Genomic DNA, 17877 nt, shown 5'->3' with positions numbered 1-17877 from the left:
GATGGTACACTGCTTTCAACACCAACAATCACTTCCAACAAGGGGAGAGACTCAGACAGCTCGGAGAGACGAGCCAGGCACAGGGTCACAGCTGAATTACAAATGTGCTGCTTCTGTTCCATGAGAAGCTCCGAACGTGGCAGCCTGTACCTGGGCTAGGCCTGTACCTGGGCAAGCCTGTACCTGGGCTAGGCCTGTACCTGGGCTAGGCCTGTGGTCTGCTGCCTAGTCCCCTCCCCTCCCCTCTCATTTAGGCCTGTCATGTTTACACCCATGCTATTTTTGCCATCCTAGGCCAGGAAATGCACCTGACGCAGAACGAAGAGATGTGAAAGTCTGTGGTTATGTGGGGTTAGGTAAGATTTCCTATTCATTACGGCTGCATAAGATACACACGTAAAACGAGCGATGAAAGCGAAGTGATGTTTTGTGGAACACAAACGTCAGAGCAGATGTTTGTGCCGCCAGTGTTCAGCACAGCTGGATGACGGCTCAGCTTTGCTAACGTGCGGCAGAGGACTCATCCGTCAGCGGGGCCACAGAGATGATCTACAAAAGCACACAGGTATCACCGCACAGACTCAGCACATCTGGAAACAACAGAGGATCCCCCGGAGTCACGGCCCAGTCATCACGGTGTAACCGGTAGCTGCCACAGCTCGGCGGTGAACAGAGATTCCTGAGCTGACTCTACCAGTCTCACATGGTTCAGTGGGAGTGAATAACGTGAAGACAGACAGACGCCGAGGTCTTCCGACTCCCTCAGCTGGCGTGTGCAATAGTTTGTCTGTTTCCGGGCTGGTTTAAAGATGCAGAATGTGCTGTGTTACACTGGATGGATAACAGCCTAGTGAGGAAGGCCTTGACACACCTGACACGAGGCAGAGCAGCTGGGGATGTGCGCTAGGGGAAGTCCTCAGGACGCCAGAGACACACACCTCTGAGAAAGGGCGCAGAATTACACCAAAGGCAGGCGAGCTTTGCGAAGTCATTCTACTCAGAATAAAGCAGGCCTACAGGTCTGTATTTCGTGGAAACTGATGACAAACGATGTGCAGGGCACATCAGTGAAAAGCGAAAATGAGATTTCTCAAGCTGTGGTCGTACTAGGAAAACGCATCAAACCTTAACTGTACACTTATGACAGCCTGGTGTAAGAGTCTAAATATATGAGCTTTCTGGACTGCCCTGGTCTTACTGTGTGTGTAGTCTTAAGTCTGGTCTTACTGTGTGTGTCTCTGTGTGTAGTCTTAAGTCTGGTCTTACTGTATGTGTCTCTGTGTGTAGTCTTATGTCTGGTCTTACTGTGTGTGTATCTCTGTGTGTAGTCTTAAGTCTGGTCTTACTGTATGTGTCTCTGTGTGTAGTCTTATGTCTGGTCTTACTGTGTGTGTCTCTGTGTGTAGTCTTATGTCTGGTCTTACCGTGTGTGTGTGTCTCTGTGTGTAGTCTTATGTCTGGTCTTACTGTGTGTGTCTTATGTCTGGTCTTACTGTGTGTGTATCTCTGTGTGTAGTCTTATGTCTGGTCTTACTGTGTGTGTCTCTGTGTGTAGTCTTAAGTCTGGTCTTACTGTGTGTGTCTCTGTGTGTAGTCTTAAGTCTGGTCTTACTGTATGTGTCTCTGTGTGTGTCTTATGTCTGGTCTTACTGTGTGTGTATCTCTGTGTGTAGTCTTATGTCTGGTCTTACTGTGTGTGTGTCTCTGTGTGTAGTCTTAAGTCTGGTCTTACTGTATGTGTCTCTGTGTGTAGTCTTATGTCTGGTCTTACTGTGTGTGTCTCTGTGTGTAGTCGTATGTCTGGTCTTACTGTGTGTGTGTCTCTGTGTGTAGTCTTATGTCTGGTCTTACTGTGTGTGTGTCTCTGTGTGTAGTCTTATGTCTGGTCTTACTGTGTGTGTCTTATTTCTGCATGGTGCGTGCCACAACCAACATTTCCTCAGGGGGATTACTTAAGTCATTACTTTCTCTGACAGCAAATACAGTACAGTAGTAGACATTGTCTTTAAATACTGATATACACTCGAGGTCTATCCTTTCATTAACAGGCTTTTGAGAGTTGGAACATAGACTACCAGGCTCAGGCTACAGCCTGAGAGAGCAAACACACTAACCTAAATCTACCAAGAACGGATCGCAGCTAGGCTACTTAATTCTCTCACTTTCTTACATGTCATGATAATCGTGTCCAGGCTCTGTGCACATGCTTATCAAACATTCAGGATAAAATACCCCCAAAAAATGAACAATCCCCTAAGAACAGAGATTATTATATGTCAATTTGACTTCATGGACAAACATCACAATGACACCACCAGTCGGTAACATCAGGACAGCTGACAGCCGTACTGTTACGAGATGACAAGAGCATTGATGTTCGATCTTCTGGGGTCACCAGGGGACAAATGCTGCCCTGCTATCAACAGCCTCTTTCGTCACTCCAAGTGTGACTTCAACTCACAACATCAAAAAGGCATCCCTCGATGCAACACAGATGTCGAAGATTAAATCTGACAGCAAATGGCACATCTCAAAACTGAAGCCATAAGAGCTGACATTCTTTAGAGTCTAAGTAAATACCCAATAAACACATGTTCTCATATTACAGCAGTGGCACTATTAACACGTCCGTTTACTGTTATAATTTGCTAATATGGCACTCTCTGTGTCGCAGGAGTGAGTAGTGTCATTATCAAATACGTCTAATGTGTTACACACCATATCCGAGGGATCCCACAGTCTGACAACATGAGCTAGCTGAGCTAGTCTAGCACTAGGCTGAATTGACAGACAACCAAACACATTCCAACAGCTGTAGACTTGAGTCGAGAGATCCAGACCAGATTGACCATCTCCTCCGACCCACACACGCTCACGGGCAGCAGACACGGGGCTCCCCTGACTCACGCTGACACAGCCTGACGGTCTTCGATATCACACATAGCTCGATCAATTATAACAGCTGAAATATAAAGCGGGGATCCGTTTGAATATCTTAAAATCTCGGCCCATCCAAAGCCACGAACGGGTGGTCAAATCTGACGTTACACTGGATGAAGCTATGGCTAGCTATATTTTAGCTAACGTTAGCTAGACCTAGCTAGCTAGCTGACGAATCGGTTTAGCTAACGTTGGTGTAACGTTACTAGATAGCTACACTACGTTAGCTAGCTGCGTTAGCTAGGTTTCAAGTCAGCTAAGGAGGCTAACGTTAGCTAGCGAGACTAGCTAACTTGTCTTGTAGCATGCTACCAAAGCTAGCTAGCTGTCAAAGTTGCTCAGTTTTCAGTGGTGGTAGCTAGGCTAGCTACCAAGCAAGCTGTCAAGTTGGAGAGTTATGGGTTTATTATATGGTGAGAGCAAACGTTGGACCACGAAGCCTAACGTTAGCTGGACATTATAAGGCCACATTGACACTAACTCTTTGCGAGCTGGCGAATCGGTTTACTAACTACGTTACGAATATGTCCCCGAATGCCCCGTCCCAGCGAGGGAGCTGTCAAGGCCTGAGCAGGCAACCAGATCCTCACAACTTCAGTGCTGCCCACTTCCCAGTGAAAGTCCTCCATTTCATAGGCCCCGGTTCAACTTCCATTCCCATGTTCATAGCTAGCTGGAGCTCAGTAACACTTACAGTTACAGTGGTTATGGCAGGTCGTTGTCCTGGTCCAGATCAGTGGAGAAGATACTCGCCCCCTCCCCTTCCACGTCTTCTTCCAGACGACCGTCCCTCGGGTGTCTAAGCTCTTGGCATTCGCCCCAGGTGAGACCCGTCGTACCCAGACCGGTGTGCCCGCGGTGTCCCTCTATTCTCGGGTTCTCCGCCTTTCCCCGTTCGCCTTTCTCTCTGTCACCAACAAGCCCGACCAGAGCTGTCTGTGCAGTTTCGCGAAAGAATCTGTCAGTGAACTGAATGTAGTGAATCGTCCACACGACTCATGTGTTCGAATCATCATTTCACATTGGGCTGTATTGCGCTTGTTATATCAATTCATGGAAGCAGCGCAGGTATCGCGATCTCTAAATTGTCAGAAAACGCATCCAACAAGGTGTGGAGTGGGACTGCACAAGGTTTCAGCACCTGGACAGCGCCACTGTCAATCAATCAATCGACCAATCAATCAATCAATCAATCAATCAATCAGTGTCCCGCCACGAGATACATTCGCCTTTTGTGCGGGGACACACGAACAACAACATATTGTGTTCTTTTATTTAAAAAATGTTTTGCAAATGTATCTTTAATGTGTAAATGTAGGGAACAAACTATTCGTCTAAATTGTATCCCCAAACAGGCTGCTGGAGGACATGGTCCCTGCATCATACACCATCAAACCCTAACCCCCCCCCCATACATCATCAAACCCTAACCCCCACCATACACCATTAATGACTGGAATTTGCGGGAAAATGTGGAGCCTACATCCATTCATCTCCCATTGACTAGAATTATTCGAAAAGCCCCTGATTACACTATTTCTATATTCTCCGTTTACAGTGGGTGGAGCAGCCTATGTGTCTACTACTGGATATAAAAATAACATAATGCATGATATTAAAGTGACCCTATATCATTATTGACGTACAACTACAACGAGTTGCTCTTGTACACATGGAGGTATTATCAACGCTGGGTTACAGTGGAAGCACAGCCCTCCTTTGCAATCCATGCAGTTCGGCATGCACCAGTGGAAGTGAACCAAACTATTTAATTTAAAGATTCGATTCAGTTTGGAGATTCGATTCACATCCGGGACTTTGTGGTTTGCTATTCTGGCTACACCAAAGTGCCCGGAACTACTTTCACAACACAAAACGACAACGCACTAGCAACCACATAAACTAGTCCGCTCCCTCAGTGTCCTCTGTGAATAGTAATAATAATATAAACTCGTATAGCTTTTAATAATATTCTTTATTGTTTAATTATTTCTTGACAAATGCCTTATGGTTATGGTTTGTTTAACCAAAATGCCACATGGTAGACACATCTTGATGACATAACAGCTGCTTTATTAACCATGATTAAAATTCAGAAATCATAAAAATAACCAAACATTTAGTTGCCGATCAAACTACATCATTGCAAAATAATCGGATATTTTTAACCTTTGCACCAGGTCGCTATCCGGTTAAGCCGCCATGGCGCTAGGCGGCGACATCCGGCTGAAATGTTTTTCTTACCTATGAAATAATCAAAGAAAAACTGTAGATAAGGAAGCATTTGGCAAAGAAGGTGTCGTGTTTTGGATTTCGGGGCCAGCCGGCTGTGGCTGGAGATTACACTTAGCCGGCTCCAACCTGAAGAGCAAACAAGGCTGAGAAGATTGATCATATTTTAGGCGATAGTCGGCGTACAAAACAAGCGTACTTCAGCTACTGAAACCTGTGCTGGCTGAGCTGTGCAGTGAAGTTGACAACCTGACTGACTCCTCTCACTATCTAAAGTAAGGGGCACGGTACTGAACTTGATACTGCCACTTTTAGTGGGTTATTAACATGCGACGAATATTAAACATTACGATAAACATTCTAGCTGAGGTGGAGACTCCCACCTAGCCTTAAAGCAACTCGATCTGTCACTTTCAGAGAAAAGACGAGACGATACCTGCAGTTTATTTTACACTAAACAGCCACTCGTCACTAATCTGTAACTACCGGTAGTTACCGAGCTATTGTTGTACCCTCCGGTTAGGTCACAACAGTAGACAAGCTACTGTCATCAGGGTGACCTCCAGTGAATCCCTGTCTGTCCATGTGCACCTAGCTCTCCAAACACACAGTCCTGAAGCAGCATTATTACACTTTGATCGCGGTCAACATGCGTGTAGTGCTTTTGGTGTGTTCTACTGAGTAGCCCAACCCCCCCCTCAACAGCTCCAGCAGGTATGGCTGACCCCACGACCCGCACCGCTGAAGGGAAGCTGGCGGAGGAGTTTGCTGTTCCCTCCCAGGTGGAGGAGGTGAAAGGTGAGATGGGGGCGTTTGCCAGGCGTCACGGTGCGGCGGGGCGGCGCGTGGTGCTGATCACCTCCGGGGGGACCAAGGTCCCTCTGGAATCCCGCACCGTCCGGTTCCTCGACAACTTCAGCAGCGGCCGGCGCGGGGCATCGTCGGCGGAGTACTTCCTGGACGCGGGCTACGCCGTGATCTTCCTGCACAGGCACCGCTCCCTGTATCCCTACGCGCGCCTCTACTCCGGGGTCAACCTGCTGGACTCCCTGCTGCTGGAGGCCGGCCTGGGGGGCGGAGCTGGCGCGGACCCAGGCCGGGTCGTGGTCAGACCGCAGGCGCTCCCCGACATCGCTAAAGTCTTGACGCGCTACCAGGCGGTGAAGGAAGCCGGACTTCTACTGCCCATCGAGTTCAGCACGCTGTCCGAATACCTGCACCTCCTCAAAGCTGCGGCCCAGGCTCTCAGCACCATAGGTACCAACACTCACATCTCAAGGCCGGTAGTCGGACAAAATAATGAGGATGTGGAAGGAGCTGCTGGATTCAGTGTGTGCTCTGCTTTCACTCGTAGGCTCCGGGGCCATGTTTTATTTGGCTGCAGCCGTGTCAGACTTCTACATCCCCGCGTCAGAGATGCCCGAACACAAGATCCAGTCTTCCAACGGACCTCTCCAGGTGAGGAGCGCTGTGATTGGCTACTGAGGGACGCAGAATAGTTTCCCCGTTGTATCAGTAATGTAGTCACACTGGGTAAGTCTCAATAGTCTGTGGTTGCGTTCTCTCCTCGTCTCATACCATTCATGTGCAAAACTCTTAGGACAGGAAAAAGGAACTGATTATGGCCAAAGCTTCTTGAGAATTGGTCGGAATTGGGAGCTTTATACTATCGAGATGCGGCCGCTGTCTCCATCTCAACCACGTCTCTGTCAACAGATCAGTATGAAGATGGTGCCCAAAATGCTGTCTCCGCTGGTGAAGGACTGGGCCCCGCAGGCGTTCGTGATCTCCTTCAAGCTGGAGACGGACCCGTCCATCCTGCTGGAGCGGGCCCGGCGGGCGCTGGACATCTACCGGCACCAGGCCGTGGTGGCCAACGTCCTGGACACCAGGCGGGGCTACGTGGTGGTGGTGACCCACCACACCCAGGACGAGCTGGCGCTGTCCGACCAGGACGTGAGCAGCGGCGTGGAGATCGAGGACAGGATCGTCAGCAACCTGACCGCCGCGCACGGTCACTTCATCGGCCAGCAAGGCTGAGGGACTCGTCCCACTCGTCTGAACATGCTGCCTCCCTTCCTCTCTCGGGGGAATGTCCAATATATTTTATGAATGGGTGGTGGAGGGGGGCGGGTATGAGTTCTGCTGTTATAATTCCAGTCATGTGACTTTATTGACATCAAGGAACTTTGCATTTAAATATAACTAAGCAGGGCCTGAGACTTTACAACTCAGGCTAACAGAGGGAACTTAGAAGTATGAAAGTTCCTGGGCTTGTAACGGTTGTTCTGATCTCTTAAGGCTAGCCTATTCGCCTTATTCACCTGGCAGCCATATTGGTCAGTCTGGGGTGCGGATGCATAAGTGCCCGTTGACTTCAATGTTAAAAGTTTGCTGTAAAAACACCACTTCAAGAACCAAAATAGTCAAAATAACAGGCTGAATACACTATCGGGGTTACAAACTCATCATTACCACTGTTTTTCACTGCCGTTGTTTTCGCGTTTGGAAATACATGGAGGTGAATGAGCCATAGTTGCATTCACTCCCATGTATTTCCAAACGCGAAAACGGCATTGAAAAACAGAGTCTGGTAATGATGAGTTTGTAACCCCGATAGTGTATTCAGCCTGTTATTTTGACTATTTTGGTTCTTGAAGTGGTGTTTTTACAGCAAACTTTTAACATTGAAGTCAATGGGCAATTCCGCATCCGCACGTCAGACTGACCAATATGGCTGCTGAGGCTAAGGCGAATGGCTTTGTTGTTCTGAGCGGGTGTTTCTTCTGTCATACCAAATCACTGATCTGATAAAGAATCAAGCTTGATTACTCCCGGATTGCTTTTTCCCCTCTTACTTCATGAACATAAACAGGCCAACACAGCATCTTACATTTCATCCACTGAATTTTATTTTACTGTCACATGGCTATTACATCAATCTGCCTCAAACGAATTCTGGGAAAAATATAATCTCAATGATTATTACACGGTTAAAATAATGTCACAGCATCCTGAACGAACCGCACCATGAGACCAGATTATGTGGTGGTTCATAACATTTGTCCTCTCCCGTTGGACTAGATTCTGTGGTTCTGTCCGGTCCTGCACAGAGACATGGTACTTGCACAGTGGTCCTTAATGCGTGTGCCATCTTATAGAGCCATCTGCCCTGGTTACTTGAGTTTGACACTCTTCTTAACTCCAGCACGAATACCAGACGCTTCTCCAGAGTACCTGGTCTCCTCCCGACGGGCTTCACGGACCTGGAAAACACACACCTCCCATTAGGATATCTACAGACTAGAAAACACAAACCTTTCATTAGGATATCTACAGACTAGAAAACACACACCTTCCATTAGGATATCTACAGACTAGAAAACACAAACCTTTCATTAGGATATCTACAGACTAGAAAACACACACCTTCCATTAGGATATCTACAGACTAGAAAACACACACCTCCCATTAGGATATCTACAGACTAGAAAACACACACCTATTAGGATATCTACAGACTAGAAAACACACCTCCCATTAGGATATCTACAGACTAGAAAACACACACCTTCCATTAGGATATCTAAAGACTAGAAAACACACACCTTCTATTAGGATATATACAGACTGGAAATTTCCAACAACAGGCAATGATATAGGATAAATCACATCGTGCAGGACAGGTTTCCTCTTCTGCGGTCAACCTATTAACCATAGCGTCCAGAAGACGGGGGCCTCAGGACAGGTGGTCTAGTCTAGTGGCTCTGGGGTGACAAACCTGTCCCTTTCTGCGGATCTTGGCCCGTCTGAACTTCTCTCGGTGTTTGACTCGGGGATTGCGGTCGATCTTCTTCCTCTTTGGTGTAAGCCCTTTGTTCTTCGCCATCTGAGGGAACGACGAGAGCACATGCGCGCGCACACACCAAGGTTATTATAGTTAACGAAAACTAACTAAAATACTAAAACTAGGTGTGAAAAAACATTTTAGTTAACTGAAATAAAAATAAAAACAAGACTTTACAAAAAAAACGATAACTAACTAAAACTGTATTGTGCGTTTACAAAACTAACTAAAATAAACAAATTATTGAGAAAATGTCCTTAGTTTGTCTTTTTCATTTCATACATCACCCAAAATATTAGGCTTGATATGAAATCTATCCTCCATTTTTTCTTAGCTGTGCCCCTGCGCAGAAGTAACTTGACGTGCGCCAGATGGCTTGTTTCACACGGAGTGAAACCACGTGAGCTCGCGAGATCAGGATAGTCTCATGAGGCTAGCACAGAAGAAAAAAAAAAGAAAACTAATACTGAAACTAATAAAAACTAAACTAAGCATTTTCAAAAAATAAAAAATAAACTAAACTAGCAAACCTGCTTTAAAACTAATCAAAACTAAACTGAAATTGAAAATAAAAAGTTAAAACGATATAAAAATAAAAACTAATGACAAAACCAAAACTATTATAACCTTGGCACGCACGCACGGTGGAAGGCAGGATGGGATAATGCCCTGATGCATGAGACACGTCTGGTGTGTGAGACCAGTCTGGTGTGAGAGACCAGTCTGGTGTGTGAGACCAGTCTGGTGTGAGAGACCAGTCTGGTGTGTGAGACCAGTCTGGTGTGTGAGACCAGTCTGGTGTGTGAGACCAGTCTGGTGTGTGAGACCAGTCTGGTGTGTGAGACCAGTCTGGTGTGCAGATCACCATGTGATTGTGATAGAATAGAGAGAAAGTCCTTGACTCATGCTTGTACAAGTCAATGCTATTCATCCAAATGATTGTTTATAAGGTGACCATGGGACAAAGACCATCTACTATGATGCGTTACACATGATTACCCATACATGACTATAGGGCTGTTTTGACATTGAATTCTGTGTGCATGCAACTTATTTCAATTTCCAGAGGGCTTGTAAAACTGCACCTGATATGTGATGCGTCTCTTGGCATCAGCGTTCATCTCCTCCTCTCCAGGCTCCTCCACACTGCAGAGTAAACACAGCGGTTGGATCTCATTCAAGACTCCATTCTTTGTTGCTTCTCAGAGGAACTCGGGAGAGACTTGAGACTCCCATCAAGCCTTACTCGCTTCAGTCCCACTCTGCCTGTTTAAATCTTTTTAAAGATTTATTAAAGCAGGCTCAGCTCACCCCTCCCCAGGCTGGGGGTTATTAAAGCAGGCTCTGCCCCCCTCCCCTCCCCAGGCTGGGGGTTATTAAAGCAGGCTCCCCCCTCCCCTCCCCAGAATGGGGGTTATTAAAGCAGGTTCCGCCCCCCCCTCCGCAGAATGGGGGTTATTAAAGCAGGCTCCGCTACGCCCCCCCTCCCCAGGCTGCGTTATTAAGGCAGGCTCCCCTCCCCAGGCTAGGTTATTAAAGCAGGCTCCGCCCCCCCCCCCCTCACCTCTCCCCAGGCTGGGTTATTAAAGCAGGCTCCGCCCCCCCCTCACCTCTCCCCAGGCTGGGTTATTAAAGCAGGCTCCGCCCCCCCTCACCTCTCCCCAGGCTGGGTTATTAAAGCAGGGTCTGCCCGCCCCCCTCACCTCTTCCCAGGCTGGGTTATTAAAGCAGGCTCCGCCCCCCCCCTCACCTCTCCCCAGGCGGAGTGTCCTTGCTCTTCCTCTTCAGCCTGGTCCTCTCCTCCACGGCTCTGTAGAAGCGCAGCGCCGCCTCCTCATCCAGATCAGACTCGTCCGAATCTTCTGCCGCCTCGGGCCCGGCGTCTCCAGACACCTGACAAGACAACAGACTCCTAGTAGGTACACCTGACAAGACAACAGACTCCTAGTAGGTACACCTGACAAGACAACAGACTCCTAGTAGATACACCTGACAAGACAACAGACTCCTAGTAGATACACCTGACAAGACAACAGACTCCTAGTAGATACACCTGACAAGACAACAGACTCCTAGTAGATACACCTGACAAGACAACAGACTCCTAGTAGATACACCTGACAAGACAACAGACTCCCAGTAGGTACACCTGACAAGACAACAGACTCCTAGTAGGTACACCTGACAAGACAACAGACTCCCAGTAGGTACACCTGACAAGACAACAGACTCCTAGTAGATACACCTGACAAGACAACAGACTCCTAGTAGATACACCTGACAAGACAACAGACTCCTAGTAGATACACCTGACAAGACAACAGACTCCTAGTAGATACACCTGACAAGACAACAGACTCCTAGTAGGTACACCTGACAAGACAACAGACTCCCAGTAGGTACACCTGACAAGACAACAGACTCCTAGTAGATACACCTGACAAGACAACAGACTCCTAGTAGATACACCTGACAAGACAACAGACTCCTAGTAGATACACCTGACAAGACAACAGACTCCTAGTAGATACACCTGACAAGACAACAGACTCCTAGTAGATACACCTGACAAGACAACAGACTCCCAGTAGGTACACCTGACAAGACAACAGACTCCTAGTAGATACACCTGACAAGACAACAGACTCCTAGTAGTGGCCATCAATCCCGTTCCCATAGAAGAGCTGTTCAGTATCCGCACATAATAAACTACCGTTTCTAGCAAATCTAATTTCCCGCGGGATTCCCAAGGATTTTAAGAAAGCGTCTCAAGTTTGTGTTTAAAAAAGCTTAGCAGTTTGTCGTCTTGTGATCTAATCTTTTTCAAGGTGTTGTCCCATACTTTGTACAGGAATGTTAGCCAGTCCACATCTGTGAGAAACCGGACCTTACATGTGACCCTGTGTTCCTCGACTACAAAATGACCCCAGACTTGGCCTCTGTAAACACGAGAACCAGGAAGCGTGTAACACGAGAACCAGGAAGCGTGTAACACGAGAACCAGAAAGCGTGACTCGGACGCGACGTCCAGCTGGTTCTGGTTCTCACCTTGGCCTTCCTGGTGTCCTTGCTGCTCGCTGGCTTCCTGACCGCCCTCTCGCCCTGCCGTCCGGCCAGCAGGAGGCGGAGCTGAGGCGCGAGATGGGCGTCCACGGCGCTCAGGTCATTAATCAGCTGCAGGTCAGATAAAATCACATATTCACAAGGCACAGCGCAACAACGTCCAGACAGCCCATGGCAACAGAACTCCTCTCAACAGTTAGCGGCCGCTGCCCCACCAGACCCAAACCATGTGAAGCTGTTCCGTGACTGAGCTTTCCTATCGTAGCACACTGGTGCCAACGGAACGCAGGTCACAGTCAGAACCCAGACTCACGTTCCTGTAGGTCACCAATCAGAACGTAGACTCACGTTCCTGTAGGTCACCGGTCAGAACCCAGACTCACATTCCTCTAGATCACCAATCAGAACGTAGACTCACGCTCCTCTAGGTCACCGGTCAGAACCCAGACTCACGTTCCTGTAGGTCAGTGGTCACAACGCAGACTCACGTTCCTGTAGGTCAGTGGTCAGAACCCAGACTCACGTTCCTGTAGGTCACCGGTCAGAACGCAGACTCACGTTCCTGTAGGTCTACAGTCAGAACGTAGTCATGTTTCTGTAGGTCACCAGTCAGAACGCAGACTCACGTTCCTGTAGGTCTACAGTCAGAACGTAGTCATGTTTCTGTAGGTCACCAGTCAGAACGTAGACTCACCTTCCTGTAGGTCACCAGTCAGAACCCAGACTCACGTTTCTGTAGGTCACCGGTCAGAACGTAGTCATGTACCTGAAGGTAACCATGTTCCTGAAGGTAACCAATCAGAACCTAGACTCACGTTTCTGTAGGTCACCAGCCTCTCGATCACGGGGTGGTTCTGGGCGGGGATTCTCTTTGCTTTCAGGACGAGGTAGAAGCTGATGTTTGTGCAGTAGCTGTGGAGAGGAATCAGACATCCGTTCAATTAAAAACTCAGACAAATGAGTTAATGCGTTAATCCCACGTCCACTTTTAATTCACACTTACTTCTGGTAGAGCTGCCGCTTGGTCTTCAGGTAGTCCGCCCCCTTTACAAAGAGGGAAAAACAGCGATAAAGAGTGAATTTTCCACCGAGGAAATAGGAGTTGTTTAGAAAGCAGGGTGGGAGTTGAAGAGCAGAGTAAAGAGGTCCCACCTTCCCTGGAGGGATGCGCCCGTCCGACACCATCTCCAGGAGAGGCTGCAGCTCGTCCTTCAACTCCGCCAGCTGCAACACACACACACACACACACACACACACACACACACACACACACACACACACACACACACACACACACCAAAAGTCCAAAAGAGTGATACACACAGAGAACATTACAGACGCATATTCACACAGAGAACATTACAGGATCCAGAATATCTTTGGCCCTGCGCCAAAATCCACCTCTTATGGTGGAGCTCTGAGGGGATTGGAGGGAAGAGCTCTTAATGTGTTCTCTTGGTGGTTGTGATTGCTACAATATTGCTTCCACCTGTTCCTCCTCTCAGTTCACCATAAGTGCTTAAGGGTTCATCTGGGTCACGGGGGGATATACAGTATGATTTACGTTGTAGGATTACTTAATGTTTCCTACTGAGTTTGTGTGCTTGACAGACTCTGACTCAGTCAACAAAGTGTGTGGAACAGAGTAAAAATGCCTTCGGAGTCCCAGGTAATGGTGGCGAGCTGGTTGGTTAAATTTGTGCCCGACTCACAGAAGTGTGGTTTCTAATCCCGCCCTGGGTAAGCCCTTAACATGGGCTGGACCGAAACCCAGCACAGAGCCAGAGTACTACTTATGATATAGCTAATACAGAGCCAGAGTACTACAGCAGAGCCAGAGTACTACAGCAGAGCCAGAGTACTACAGCACAGAGCCAGAGTACTACAGCACAGAGCCAGAGTACTATAGCACAGAGCCAGAGTACTACAGCACAGAGCCAGAGTACTACAGCACAGAGCCAGAGTACTACAGCAGAGAGCAAGAGTACTACAGCACAGAACCAGAGTACTACAGCACAGAGCCAGAGTACTACTTGTGATATAGCTAATGCAGAACCAGAGTACTAGCGCTCCACAGCAGCTCGGACGTTTACCTTCGCCTTGAAATCCTGGATGAGCTCCAGAAGTTCTGGCGACTCCTTCCTCAGTAGCTTCATCTTCTCCTTCTGGGACATCTGCTTCAGGTCTTTCACAATCCTCTCCTCCTTCTCCTCCACCCCCTTCTCCTCCACTGCAAACTCCTACGCTCCCACACAAACACAATGGCCAAAAGATTACAAGGTTATCTTGGCTTTATCAAACAATATGTGATTTATAACAGGGGACACACCCACTAGAATACACAATAAGTATAGGCATAAATAACCTTTAACAGTTCACACAATGTTATACCCATTAATAACAGTATTATCAACAGTATTAATAACAGTGCACACCTGAAGAAGGTTCAGGTCATAATCCTCCTCACTCAGGTTGGCAACCAAACGTTTCTGAATATTCTTAGCTTCTTCCTCCTCTTCAGCATCCTCCAGCTCTACCTGCTCCTGGGTTTTACCCTCTGGTGGAGACATGGTGTTAGTTTTACCCTCTGGTGGAGACATGGTGTTAGTTTTACCCTCTGATGGAGACATAGTGTTAGTTTTACCCTCTGGTGGAGACATGGTGTTAGTTTTACCCTCTGGTGGAGACATAGTGTTAGTTTTACCCTCTGGTGGAGACATGGTGTTAGTTTTACCCTCTGGTGGAGACATAGTGTTAGTTTTACCCTCTGGTGGAGACATAGGCTGCGTTCCGAATCGCATACTTCTACTTCTTACTACCAGTACCTACTACAGCTGCCCTTAGAAAGTATGTACTTTGCAAGCAGTAGGCATCCAATTGGGACATACTACCTTGTTATAACATTGAGCCTTGAAATTTGCCCACATCCGTCGCTGTCCATAACGCGACATTCGTCTACAGATGTCACGACTCGCACGTGACGCACATTTCTGCTGCGCACAGGATTGTGGGTCAGAATAGCCAGAAAAGCCTGCTGGCTTGCATACTGCAAAATACGACCGGATGTAGTAGGACATCCTGGTATTTTTGCCATACTGCATGTGGCATACTATGTATTGGGACATACTACATTCTGTTTTGGCATACTATATAGTAGGGAAGTATGCGATTCGGAACGCAGCCATAGTGTTACTTTTACCCCCTGGTCTGCCGACACCAGGAAGTCAGTGACATGGAGCAGGGAGTTAGGTTCAGTGGGAATTGTAGTCGGAGGGAATTGTACTCACTGGCCGCCACATAGTCAGAGTCATAGAAGATCTTCTTTCTGTTTCCCCAGGCCAATTCATTGGGGAGGTCTAGGTGAGAACACACACACACACACACACACACACACACACACACACACACACACAGATAAGAGTCATTGTGGAACAAACATAAGACCAAAGACAATGAGAGAGCAATTTATTGACAGTTTCACGTTCATATAATATTTGTATTTATTTATGCAATAATTTTTTATGTTAAGTTTCTTATAATGTAGTTTTTATGCTATGCATATGTGTTCTAATATGTTCTCATGATATAGCTAATACAGTAAAACATTTTCCAGGAGCTTGCTTGATCTTCTCGATGAGAGAGGTCAGAAGATTTCCCTCTGGAAAATGAGGGGTAGGATACTATATGTGTGACCCATATGTTTCAGCGTGCCCTGGCTGGGATTGGAGCCCAGGTCTCCCGTGGAACAGTCAGTTTTAACCAGCTATATCGATGAAAAGCTAGCTCTCCATCAGCGCTGGTGGTTGGTATTTATACCGGGGGAGAGAGTTTAACCAACAACTCGCTACCGACACAGGACTCACAAGGACTCGTTTCCCTCGGTTACGTATGTAGACCCCCCCCCCCACCCTTTCTGTGAAGTGCATTCTGTTGCCCTTTTGTATGAAATGCACCATAAATAAAGTTTTATTTGATTCATAGTTTACCATCATCCTTCTTGCCCTCTAGATCACTCTCCATATCATCCTCATCATCATCCTCGGAGTCAGAGATGTCCAGTCCCATCACTTCCTCCTGTAAGAACCATCCAGAACATGACAGACTCAAACATGACACAGACTTAAACATCACACAGACTTAAACATCACACAGACTCAAACAACATGACACAGACTCAAACAGGACAGACTCAAACAACATCACACAGACTCAAACAACATGACACAGACTCAAACATGAGACTCAACATGACACAGACTCAAACAACATGAGACTCAACATGACACAGACTCAAACAACATGACACAGACTCAAACATCACACAGACTCAAACAACATGAGACTCAACATGACACAGACTCAAACATGAGACTCAACATGACACAGACTCAAACAACATGACACAGACTCAAACAACATCACACAGACTCAAACAACATGACTCAACATGACACAGACTCAAACATGAGACTCAACATGACACAGACTCAAACAACATGACACAGACTCAAACATCCTGCATCCCAATGTTCCAGGCATGTCACTCTAGGTGCCTGCTCTACTCTCCTGTATGAGATAAAGGCATGTCAGTAAGTGTGTACTGTACTCTGTATCAGATAAAGGTATGGGACTGTTATACCAGTCTGCTGGAATGGCATTTAAACCCACTCAGAGGAGGGAGGGTGACTGTGACATCAACGTATGGCTCACCTCTTCATCGATATCTTCATGGTCACTATCCATCTGAACCCCACGCGCAAGGAGTCTCTGTGACAGTCAAGAGAAAGAACATGGCCTCATAAACCCAGTCGGAAAATGCATCAGGGTCCATATTTAGCAGGTAGGGAACACTATACTTGTAGAATGTTAGAGAGACACGACTGAATCAGACATGGCCTGATTGGGCCTAGATGTGAAGGATTCTAGAAAGGTGCAAAAACAGAGACTCACTTTGATTTTGTCATCGTGGAACTCGTCGATCTTGTCCTTGGAGTACTGCGTTGACTTCTGGTGAGCAGGAAAGCAGTAGGGTTTATTTAAGGCTGGATAGAATGCGGTGTTTACAAAGTCTGTTACAGCAACAAAGTACTACAGACGAATCATAATGTAACTGCAAGTTACCTTGTCTGGGACAGGCATGTCCTTGTAGGCCTCAGGGTCATCAGAATCATACTGCTCTTTAGTCTGGGGCTTTTTAAATGATTTTTTTCTGAGTGGCAGAGGGGGGTAGAAGTCATACTATTACACTAGATAACAAGATGCTAGCTAGCAGGCTAAAGTAAAGATGCTAGCCCAATTCTGACGCCTTCTACTTATAAACTTTGACAGAGCAGAAAGCTCAGCTGTTGTTCATTGACAATACTTCAAACATTGCTAGCTAGTTAAGGGAACAGTGGACTAAGTTACATGGCATAAGGGCCACATGTATTTGGCTAACAAAATGAAATCATAGCAGCATGGGTACTTTCATTAGCTCGCTCACCTTTGCGCACGGACCATATCGATGCTGGTTGCGTTATCGTCTCAGTAAAAACACGTTTCAGATGTACGTTTTTTACACATTAGAATTATGAAGGTATAGTTTATTTAGCTGTAGACTAGCTATGCTGCCACAGTCGATCCTTCGTGCCACAGCCACACGTGCTTCCTGGTTTTCTTCTTCTCCGTCCGTGTCTCTTCTTTTCTGTGTAGGTTTGGCAGTCAGAAAGATACAAAGCTGCCACCTAGCGGCTGATATGAAAATAACATTGGAATCCGGAGATAAAGATGTCCTTTGTTTTATAGTGTGGGTAAA

General features: G+C 47.0%; 3 protein-coding genes across 3 annotated transcripts in view; 1 reads left to right on the top strand and 2 right to left on the bottom strand.

The window, feature by feature from the left end:
- Positions 1-3827, bottom strand: part of foxj3 (forkhead box J3) — a 112711-nt gene extending 108884 nt beyond the window's left edge. The window contains exon 1 of the mRNA XM_084445253.1: positions 3635-3827. The gene's annotated coding sequence lies outside the window, so the exon portion shown is untranslated. The remainder of the gene's footprint in view (positions 1-3634) is intronic.
- A 1396-nt stretch (positions 3828-5223) lies between these two features.
- Positions 5224-8043, top strand: ppcs (phosphopantothenoylcysteine synthetase). Its single transcript, XM_084445198.1, has 4 exons — positions 5224-5447; positions 5878-6429; positions 6527-6630; positions 6889-8043. The coding sequence occupies exons 2-4, from the start codon at positions 5889-5891 to the stop codon at positions 7210-7212; spliced, it is 969 nt and encodes a 322-aa protein (XP_084301324.1). The 5' UTR covers positions 5224-5447; positions 5878-5888; the 3' UTR covers positions 7213-8043.
- Positions 8044-8059: 16 nt separating this feature from the next.
- utp3 (UTP3 small subunit processome component) lies at positions 8060-17727 on the bottom strand. The gene is made up of 16 exons (XM_084445197.1): positions 17566-17727; positions 17205-17292; positions 17034-17090; positions 16794-16850; positions 16070-16157; positions 15371-15439; positions 14519-14640; positions 14177-14323; positions 13236-13307; positions 13087-13127; positions 12899-12995; positions 12069-12194; positions 10771-10913; positions 10106-10166; positions 8955-9062; positions 8060-8438 (listed from the first exon to the last, which is right to left on the bottom strand). Exons 1-16 carry the CDS (start codon positions 17580-17582, stop codon positions 8349-8351), a joined length of 1383 nt encoding a protein of 460 aa, XP_084301323.1. The 5' UTR covers positions 17583-17727; the 3' UTR covers positions 8060-8348.
- Positions 17728-17877: the final 150 nt, after the last annotated feature.

The sequence above is a fragment of the Borostomias antarcticus genome (genome assembly GCF_949987555.1).
Source record: "Borostomias antarcticus genome assembly, chromosome: 11".
NCBI lineage: Eukaryota > Metazoa > Chordata > Actinopteri > Stomiiformes > Stomiidae > Borostomias > Borostomias antarcticus.
The sequence above is the reverse complement of the archived record's forward strand: the minus strand, read 5'-3'. Positions and strand labels throughout refer to the sequence as shown.

Excerpts from the sequence above, each read along its gene's own strand:
- ppcs (XM_084445198.1), top strand. The coding sequence starts at position 5,889 with ATGGCTGACCCCACGACCCGCACCGCTGAAGGGAAGCTGGCGGAGGAG. Across the intron at positions 6,430-6,526 it reads CCAGGCTCTCAGCACCATAG|GCTCCGGGGCCATGTTTTAT; the intron begins GTACCAACACTC and ends TTTCACTCGTAG. Across the intron at positions 6,631-6,888 it reads CTTCCAACGGACCTCTCCAG|ATCAGTATGAAGATGGTGCC; the intron begins GTGAGGAGCGCT and ends CTCTGTCAACAG.
- utp3 (XM_084445197.1), bottom strand. Across the intron at positions 17,091-17,204 it reads ACATGCCTGTCCCAGACAAG|AAGTCAACGCAGTACTCCAA; the intron begins GTAACTTGCAGT and ends CCTGCTCACCAG. Across the intron at positions 9,063-10,105 it reads AGAGACGCATCACATATCAG|ATGGCGAAGAACAAAGGGCT; the intron begins GTGCAGTTTTAC and ends TCGTTCCCTCAG.